At 49.7% G+C, this 9,510-nt stretch overlaps 1 protein-coding gene across 1 annotated transcript; it reads left to right on the top strand.

Annotated features, from left to right (window-relative positions):
* The first annotated feature begins 970 nt into the window (after positions 1-970).
* Positions 971-9,300, top strand: Pax1 (paired box 1). The gene is made up of 5 exons (XM_015477133.2): positions 971-1,269; positions 1,698-2,327; positions 3,814-3,956; positions 4,405-4,627; positions 9,209-9,300. Exons 1-5 carry the CDS (start codon positions 996-998, stop codon positions 9,298-9,300), a joined length of 1,362 nt encoding a protein of 453 aa, XP_015332619.1. The 5' UTR covers positions 971-995.
* The last annotated feature ends 210 nt before the right edge of the window (positions 9,301-9,510 follow it).

Consider the following 9,510-nt stretch of genomic DNA (forward strand, 5'->3'; position numbering starts at 1 on the left):
TTCTGTGGTTTAGCAGAGACCTCTTGGAGGCTGCAGGTGCTGGGGAAAGGCGAGGCCAGACCGACTCAGGATGAAGGGTCGGGATTACACTACCTGAAAGGGACTATTCTTCTGGCCTATGCTGGAGCTTTGCGTTTGGTCTCCTGTGAATGGCCAGGACACACTTGGGGACCAGAGGCAGCAGATCGGAATCTCTTTCCTGTCTGCTCCCTATGTCACCTCTTTGAGGGAAATGAGTTCTGGTGGGTGGGCCGCAAGACAGAATCTGGAATGTGCCTCTCTCGGGTCATTGAAATTGCTGTCTATTTCAAGGGAGCGGGTGGATATTAGACATAAAAATTTCCTGAGAGCAGCGCTGGGGAGTAGACCAGAAATGGGATACCCAGGAGTCAGCTCCCCAGGAGCCCTGTATCAAACAAGATCCTCACTCTCCTCTTTCACCTTGACGCTCACACCCAGCTCGGGTATGACCCCACTCTTGCGGAGCTCCTGCCCAGGAGGAGACTTCACCCTAAACACCTTGCCATGATCAACTTTTACCCTCTGAAGTCTCGTTAGTAACGATGGTAGAGGTGGTAATAAAACTGAAACCCAAACTAGTACTAGTACTAAACCACATAATCAGTTTGAAATGACTTCCCAATCATCCCCAAAGCCAGAGAAGGAAGGGGCTGCAAAGGTCTGGGAGCAAGTGCCCTGTCCTAGGTCCAGCTGGATTTGGAAATTGGGGCGGTGTGTGTTTTTGGAGTGTGTGTGTGTGTGTGTGTGTAAAAGGGGGAGTGCTGGTTCCGGAGGGGGGTGGAGAAAAGCCGGGAGGACAGAAGGAGGAGGTAGAGTTTCAGGGCGGGGAGGGGGGCGCCTGGGCGCAGTGACGGGAACCAATGAGCTGCCAACTCGCGCGTCTTCTGCGTGACTGCAGAGATTGACGTGAAGGAGACGTCAAATTGATTCCCGCAAGCTGCAGCTTCCCGGTCAGACGAATTTCTCCCAATCGGATGAAGTTCACCCTGGGCCTGGGGTCGCGGGCGTGGAGAGTGTCCTGGGAACGGGCGACAGAGGCGGGGGCAAGTCCTGGGGCGGGCAGTGGCGCGCTCCGCAGCGGCGCACTGCGCGTCTCCAGCCCGCGGCCCGCCCGCCGCGGATCTAGGCTCGCGCACGCCCTCCCTCTATGCCTCTCCGGCGGTGGCGGCGCCCGAGCTCTCCCGGACTGCTCCGGGCCCAGCCCCCGCCGCTCCGGCGCCAGGCAACTGGTTGGCTCACGCGCTATGGGTAAGAGGCTAGAGGCAGGCAGGGCGCGGGAGGGCTGATGGGGTGGGTCGCGACTCTGCGCCTCCCTGCCCTCTGCTCCGCTTTTCCTGGGCAAAAACAGTTCTGGGACCCTCATTCTCCTCATATCCCCAGCCCTCGAGGAGCAATTCCTCAAGTTGGGGAGGGGTTCTCAAGTAGGCGCGCCCAAAGTAGAGAACCCGCATTGAATGCTAGAGCGCGCAGTGAGCCGCTCGGCGATCCCCAAGACTGCTCAGCCTCTTAGAGCTGGACCCAGGCGGTTTGCCTCCGGACTCTGAGCTGTCTGGGGATCTGTGGGTCACCTTCCAAGGCGCGCCTGGGTATAGTCCATCGCCAGGCGTGGACATCCTTGGCTAACCCACCGGTGTTTTCTCCCCCTGCTGCTCAATTCTCGACCGGCGCGTCCGCAGAGCAGACCTACGGCGAAGTGAACCAGTTGGGCGGCGTGTTCGTCAATGGCCGCCCCCTGCCCAACGCCATCCGCTTGCGCATTGTGGAATTGGCACAGCTGGGCATCCGACCCTGTGACATCAGTCGGCAGCTTCGCGTCTCCCACGGCTGCGTGAGCAAGATTCTGGCGCGCTACAATGAGACGGGCTCCATTTTACCCGGGGCCATCGGGGGCAGCAAACCCCGCGTTACCACCCCCAACGTAGTAAAGCATATCCGGGACTACAAGCAGGGAGACCCCGGCATCTTTGCCTGGGAGATTCGCGACAGACTGCTGGCCGATGGCGTCTGCGACAAGTACAACGTACCCTCGGTGAGCTCCATCAGTCGCATCCTGCGCAACAAGATTGGCAGCCTAGCGCAACCTGGGCCGTACGAGGCAAGTAAGCAGCCGCCGCCGCAACCTGCACTGCCTTATAACCACATCTACCAGTATCCCTACCCCAGCCCGGTGTCGCCCACCGGCGCTAAGATGGGTAGCCATCCCGGGGTGCCGGGCTCGGCGGGCCACGTCAGCATTCCGCGTTCATGGCCCTCGGCACATTCGGTCAGCAACATCCTGGGCATCCGGACGTTTATGGAGCAAACAGGTCAGTCGTGGTGCCTTCTGAAGCCCTCTACTAAAGGACAGACTTGGGAGCAGGCAGATATGCGGGTGATGGGTTATACTCGCTCTCGTTTTTAGACTGATTCTGGCTCAGGAAAGTGTTGGGGGGAAGCTGGGGGTTCAGATCCTTCTGTGGGAGCCCTCGGACATCTTGAACTTTTTATGACAAATATGGAAAATATTTCCCAAGTGGAAGAGTAGTCGCTGACCACAAATCCGAAGGCCTGAAATTGCATTTTTTTTTTCATTTTACAAAAAGAATACAAACCCCTATCACCAAATCTAAACCAAACAAACTTCTCAGGCCATTCTGCTACCCTATCTTTAGCTTTCAGGATCCCTCACAGTTACCCAGTATTCTGTCCACCCTCCCAGACCTAGGGGGCTCTTCTGAGAAAAAGGAGTCGTGTGGTCAGTCTTGTCCAGTGTCCTAGATTTCTATCAGGTTCCCTTGCAAGTCCTGCGACAAGTTTAACGTACCCTTGGTGAGCTGGAGTTGCCAGTAATGGCCACCACCTGCTGCAGCTACAGTCACAGGACTTGCCCTTTGACTGTAATTAAAACATAACCAGCTGTTGGTCATCTCTGGTGAAGTGAAAAGTGGGAGGTTTGGGACAACTATGGTGTCTGCCTATGGAAGGTCATGTGTGGACCAAATCTGGCTGTCTTCATACAGCTGGCAGGGGAATGGTGTTCTCTTATGGTAGTAGAGTCAGTAGGAGGGTAAGAAGCAAAATCCATCATAGCCCTGGAGGAAAAAGGGGCAGCTTAAAAGAAACTTGAATGCTTTTACCCTTGTTTCAGCGGGGCAGACCTCTCAGCATACTGTTTTTCCTGGGGCTCTAACACAGTCTGAGCTGTGGCGGAGTTACCTCTCAACCAGCAGCCGCTAGGCCAGTGCTCAGATCTGGAGCTTTCCCTCTTTTCCCCCAAGTGCACATAGGCGCTAGGAGCAGCTGTGTGCCTGGAACACTTCACTGGGTCCCAGGACTGACTCCTCTTTTAGAGTAACAGGATAGAGCTGTCTATTTCTCAATCCCCTATACGCTTATTGAAACGTTAAAATATCTACACAATATTCGACAGGCTGCCACGAATTTGAACTTGGATCTTTCAGAAATGCCGTCTTTGGAGAGTGGAATTGGTCTGCCTTGGCCTGGTGTGTCTGGTCCCTGCCCCCTTGGGCCGCGGGTTTCGTGGGAAGCGGGTCCAGGGCTGAGAGAAGCGGAGAGTAGGCCCCTTCACCTTTCTTTCTCCTAGCCAGCTAGGAGTGAAAGCGAAACCCGGGTCCCGCTGCTTCTCTGCTTCCATTGCTCCCTGGATTGTTTGACCATCTCCAGGTGTTCCAGTGGACGCCTAGTTGAGCCTCTGGATACTAGCCTGGGTAGTTGATTGTTGGCGCGTGTCTGGGTTGGAGAGTCAAGCCTAGATTCGAATACGTGTTTTAATCCATTTTGTGTCCGCAGCAGGGGCCCTGGCCGGGAGCGAAGGCTCCGCCTATTCCCCCAAGATGGAAGAGTGGGCCAGCGTGAACCGCACGGCCTTCCCTGCCACCCCAGCAGTGAATGGGCTGGAGAAACCTGCCTTGGAAGCGGACATTAAATATACTCAGGTAACCAGGACGCAGGGGAGGTAGGTGACTTGCACTAAGGGTCTCCCAGGAGAAGTCTGCCTGGCAGGCAGATCTTGTGTCTGGCGCCAAGCAGAAAATTTTTGTACTTTCCTCAAGAGCCCTAGTTTGGGGGAGGCTGGCTTTTGAGGGGATTGATTTGCCCTTTGCCAAGGTTCCTATGCTAACAAAGCTGGAAGTTCCAGACCACACTCCGACGGTGTGTACCATGACTTCTTTATCTTTTATTATCGTTTATAACGTTTGAATAGATTTATAGAAATCATTTTACCAAAGAAAGAGTCCTTACTAGGAAAACCAGAGACCAGGCCTTGTGTAGGGGCAGCAGGGTGAAGTGAAGACCCCACTCCACAGGTCAGCAATCGCGTGTACTGGAGAAGATGGGGTCTTCTGACTCTCTACTGACTCCCTGTGCCTCTTTACCCCGCAGTCGGCCTCGGGCATCTCGGCTGTAAGCGGCTTCCTCCCGGCCTGCGCTTACCCAGCCTCCAACCAGCACAGCGTGTATAGCGCGCCAGGCGGCGGGTACCTTGCCCCCGGCCCGCCTTGGCCACCGGCGCAGGGACCCCCGCTGGCACCCCCAGGGGCCAGCGTCACAGTACACGGCGGGGAGCTTGCCGCAGCAATGACCTTCAAGCATCCTAGCCGAGAAGGTGAGGGGCACAGGCTGGGAGGGGATCAGATGAAGGGGTAAGGAAGGGTGGAGAGGAGAAGGGTGAGCTACCAAAAAGGAGCGGTGGAGGTGGGGGGATAGAGCAAAGAGAAGGAGCAAGAGGAGGAAAGCCGCTGGGCATAAATTCTTGCTTTAAGTTTAAGGTTAAGATATTAATCTTGTCCCTTCTTGAGCAAATTCATTTCCAACAGGTGTTCCTAAGAGAGACCTGATGTTGAGGGAGGTCCTGACTCGTAGACAGTGGGGAAAGAGGGTCAGTTCTGCAAACAGGACTCCTGGGTTTGGATCTGCTTCTTGTATTTAGGCCAAGTTATTGCTCCTCTCTGGGCCTCAATTGCTCCATTACCAGAAGAGCCTAGAAAGCACCTTCCAGGCCCACATTTCTGTGACCTGCTAAATTTTTATTTAATCCATGGTCAGGGTCATGAGGGGCATCTTCTTACCCTGCCCATCAAAATTTGATTTTCCCTTTAATATGGGAAAAGTTTATTCACACATGAGTTTCCATTTTCTTCCTTGATGAAAGAAATGGTTGGATTTGCTATTTTTGAACCTGCCTGTGTTTAGATTCTGATCACCAGAGATTTGCAGTTTCACCTACTTTGGGGCCAAATAAGGGGGAGGCTGACATCTCAGGGGGTCCCAGCCTCAGCAGAGAAGGGGACAGGGCACAGGACCTGAAGGATGGAGTGGGGCCCAAAAGATATTCCTGAATTATGAAGAGACCTTTACCAGTTGATTTGCCTCACACCTGCTGAGTGTGTGGGGGTGGGTAGTGGTGGCAGGTGGTAGTGGACTGGCAGGTGACCTGAGGGGCTTCCTCTTTGTTGCCTCCTAGACAAAAATTGCTGTTTCCAAATAGTCTTGGTGAGATAGGATGGCATTTATCTATGTGTGTGTGTGTGTGTGTGGGGGGGGGGGATTAAGTGCCATCCGTAGCAGTAAAGGAAAAAAACAGCTTTCTTATTTCTACCTTTTCTAAAACATACACATCCTGGAATATTAGCATATGCTGATTTGCCTAATTATAGACACATTTTCTCCTAATTATAGACAAGCAAAATAAATTTACAAAAATTGAGAATTAGAACTCCTTTAACTTTTAAGTAACAGGATAATACCACTTGTTCATTTAGAGGAAAACTCAGATGAAGGAAATTTTAGAAAGAGACACCCATCCTCTGTGAAACCCAGGGATGTCTGTTGAAATTAAAATAAAAATGGAATTTTTATCGTTGCACAAATAATTTTACTGAGAAGGTACATTTAAATTAAAAAAATAAATCTACAAATTTAAATGATTTCTGCTGGGTTGACCCCAAGGAAAGGAAGACTTAGAAAAAGGACCCAGTGTCTTTAAAAGATGCAGTCATTTTCCAATAGAGCCACTTTGTTTTGGAGGCACTTCAAAACTCCACAGTATAAATAAATTTGTGAAGTGTAAATAATTAACAATTCAAAGGTAAAAATGTAGAATATTCTAAACTACTTCTACTAAATTTGGGAGGGATGTAACTTTAACAGTTTGGCTTATAGTTGATTGACTTTCTTTGGTAGATATTACATTGGTGATTAAAATAATAATAATTTAATGTTATGATCCTTACAGTTCTTTAAAAGGTTCAGGTAAAGGATCAAGGACTAATTCAGGTCCATCAATAATAATGATTTATTAAATGTTTTTTGTTCAAAGAGCATAAAATAATTATTTATTATGTGTCTATTTTCACAGCATGAGAATTATATATACACTTGGGTTATGAATTTTTTGATAGAAAAACTGACTTCGACCCCTGCCTCAACTGGTCCTTGAAAAGATAAAGTAATACAAATTACTGTCACTTATTTTCTAATCATTTCTTGAAATTAATATCTTCAAAGAAACCTAACCCATAAGATAGTTTGTTGTCACTAATTGCTCAGTTTTTTATGGTAAGAATAGCATTCAGTTTTTTATGGTAAGAATAGCATTTCGGTAGAAAAAATTTCATTAGAAAAACTGAAAACAAGTGAATATCATGAATGCTCAGTAAAAATGCTTTTGATCATCTAGTGCATACACATGACAATGACACATTCACATATATACGTATATGTGTGTATATATATCTTGCATATATATGCACATATAAATATGTATATCCTTCAAATTATACATAGGTACAGTTAAACATCTTATAGTTATCAGAAGGAAAGCCTTTTCAAATGCCAAATTATGCATCACAATTTATTAATTTTATTTTGGGAAAGGTAATGGGTTTGGGTACTCTACTATGTAGGCAAGAAAATATTATCTACATTTCCCATCCCCTGAAAGAAAGCTAAATCTTAGGCACTGAGAAAAGAATAGGAAAATCCACTTCATCTTCGTGTGGAGGGGCTAATGTTCTATAAATTTAACAGTTATCCAAATGTCTTCATAGCTGGGGGAGACCCCCTCCTAAAGTGAAAGACCCACCAGACCCGACCCCCACCAGACATTCCCTCAAGACAGCTAGTATTTGCAGCAGTATTTTTAGCAACCACCTTACTGTCAGGGTTTAAAAATCCCTCACAGCAGGTTTTGGGAAGACTAAAGATTTGGAAATCAAATCTGTAAGATATTGTATACATACATACAAAGAAAATGTGTTGTCTATATTTGTTAAAGGTAACTTGCAGCTTTCTCCCAGTTATCTCTGCTTCAAGATTAGTTTTTAGGAGATCCTAAAACGATTTTTTGTGTGTGAGGGATCACTAGAGCGCTGGCATCCGTTCACCATAGAACTCTCCTGTCAATGCCGGGCTCTTTTGACCTAGCTCTGGAAGACTACTTCCCAGATCACCCGGACCTCTGTTGAAAGGTCCCCGTGCAGTGGCCAGTTGCGGTCCCTGTATTTTAAAAAGGTCTGTCCGTATTCCTTACCCCACCCTGCCCAAGCTGAGTAAATGAGCTTGCAGAGCTCCTAACAAGGGTTTATGCTTCCGAATCCCCCAGACAAACTCACCCACATTTCCTTGAGTCTTATGATAGGAAATAGAATGGAATGGAAGGGGAGAGTGGGTCCCAGGGAGGGATTACAACAGAAAGAACTAAAAACACAGCAGGATTGGCCCCTGAAGGTGGGGTGGAATCTAGCTGGGGGATCCCACGTGTTTATTTTTCAGGAGCCCATTTTCTTGCTTGTCTCTAAGGTAATCCGCCTTTGGTAGAAACACCTCCTCCCCCTCAGATGTTTTCTAAACAAGTCCTCACTTTGAAGTGTGTGTATAGGGTGAAAAGAAAAGGTCTCAATACTTCCTTGACTTGGCAGTCACAACTGTGTTTAGGAAAGAGCTGAAAGGTGGAGAAAAGCCCCTGGGCTTTTCTATTGGTCTGTGGATCTCTTTAAAATCTCTTCAAAACCAAATGTGTGTGTGTGTGTGTGTGTGTGTGTGTGTGTGTTTCTCTGGCACTTGAGGTGTGGGTTCTTAGTTCAGGCAGTCACAGCAAGTTGTGCCTGGGTCTGGGGTGAGAACTTATGCTGGAGAGAAGAGGGAGGGGGCAGGTGGGTGAGGGAGACTTCTTTCTCAATCCGAATTGAGGCTTCTAAACTCTTCCTTTAAAGGAGGATTTATTGGCGGAAAAACAGAAAATTGAAAATAGGCCCCTTTAGGTATAAACAGCTTGTGCCTTCTGGTGCAGGAGAAGCTGAGCGCCCGGGACCGGGAAAGGAAAAATAGGGTTGCACAATCATAGCGTCACTTTTTGGCTTCCAGTAGCAAAACTTGGGCCCCTTCCCAAAACCCCAAATAATAGAGCAATACACAGAATACCGCCTGATCTGGCAAGCTGACTGTCACTTAATACAGAGGCGGGTCAGCCCTAGGACGTGCTGTGCCGGCAGTGGTGAGCGCATCTGGATCCCCAGATCTCCTGGGTACAAGGAACTCTGCAGCTCCCTCAAAGCGTAACCTCTTCCTGTGTCAGAGGGCTTCAGGCTGCACCTGAATATTTGTTTGCAGGAATATTTGTTTGTTGGCTCTTTTCCCACATGATTTTCCCCTGTGCCCACCTCAAGAGCGCCCGGAGCTGAGCCGCTGGCATCAGCAGAGATGATTACGCCTTGCACCTGTATGCTCGGTTGCGCTGCGAAGATGTCAGCTCTTGGCTTCTGTCCGCTCCTGTCGGCTCCTCTCTGGTGGAAGCCTCCATTGGATCTGAAAACCTCTCTCTTCCTGCGTCAGTCACCTTTTTTACTAAGCGGGTGGTGACAGAGTTGAGAGGTAAAAGAAATAGCATCCGGTGTTCACCACCAGGAGTTAATGGTGGTCCAAGTGACCATTTATGAGATCCACTTGGCCAGCTTCCCTTATACTTGATTCCCTTAACCCACGAACTTCTAAGTTTTCAATTCTATATAGAACGGTGGTAAATAATGAGTTAAAGGGAGAGGGAGGGGCGGGCATCTATGGGCTCATGAGGCCTTTGGAGAGCACTAAGCAGTGAGCGCATCCAGCCGCCGCCGTCCTGCAGGCATCCTGGCTCTCTCTTGGCAAGGTGCTAGGCAGTGACCCGATGATCCTGTGCTTCCTCCTACAGTGGCCGACCGGAAGCCTTCCAGTCCAGGGGGCAAGGCCCCCGACGCCCTCAGTAGCTTACATGGACTTCCCATCCCGGCCTCCACCTCCTAGGGGCAACTCTTCCCCAGCCCCAGCCTGAGCCTGAGGAAACTGCGGACGGCCGGGGGCGGCCCAGGGCGCGCAGCTCCTCCCTGCAGCGGTGGCGCAGCGAGACCCTAGGACACACAGAGGAGGAACCGACCTGGGCTGGCGGGGACACGTTCAGTCAACCCTGGCTACGTTCTGCCTCTAGCCTGGCCAGCACAGTTTCTTTATGGGCCG

Source organism: Marmota marmota, unplaced genomic scaffold (genome assembly GCF_001458135.2).
Source record: "Marmota marmota marmota unplaced genomic scaffold, marMar, whole genome shotgun sequence".
NCBI classification, from domain to species: Eukaryota; Metazoa; Chordata; class Mammalia; order Rodentia; family Sciuridae; genus Marmota; species Marmota marmota.

What these genes read in the sequence shown, in the direction of transcription:
- Pax1 (XM_015477133.2), top strand. Translation starts at nt 996, where the DNA reads ATGAAGTTCACCCTGGGCCTGGGGTCGCGGGCGTGGAGAGTGTCCTGG. An exon ending in GACGTTTATGGAGCAAACAG is followed by an intron (nt 2,328 to 3,813) that starts GTCAGTCGTGGT and finishes TGTCCGCAGCAG; the next exon opens with GGGCCCTGGCCGGGAGCGAA. An exon ending in CAAGCATCCTAGCCGAGAAG is followed by an intron (nt 4,628 to 9,208) that starts GTGAGGGGCACA and finishes TTCCTCCTACAG; the next exon opens with TGGCCGACCGGAAGCCTTCC.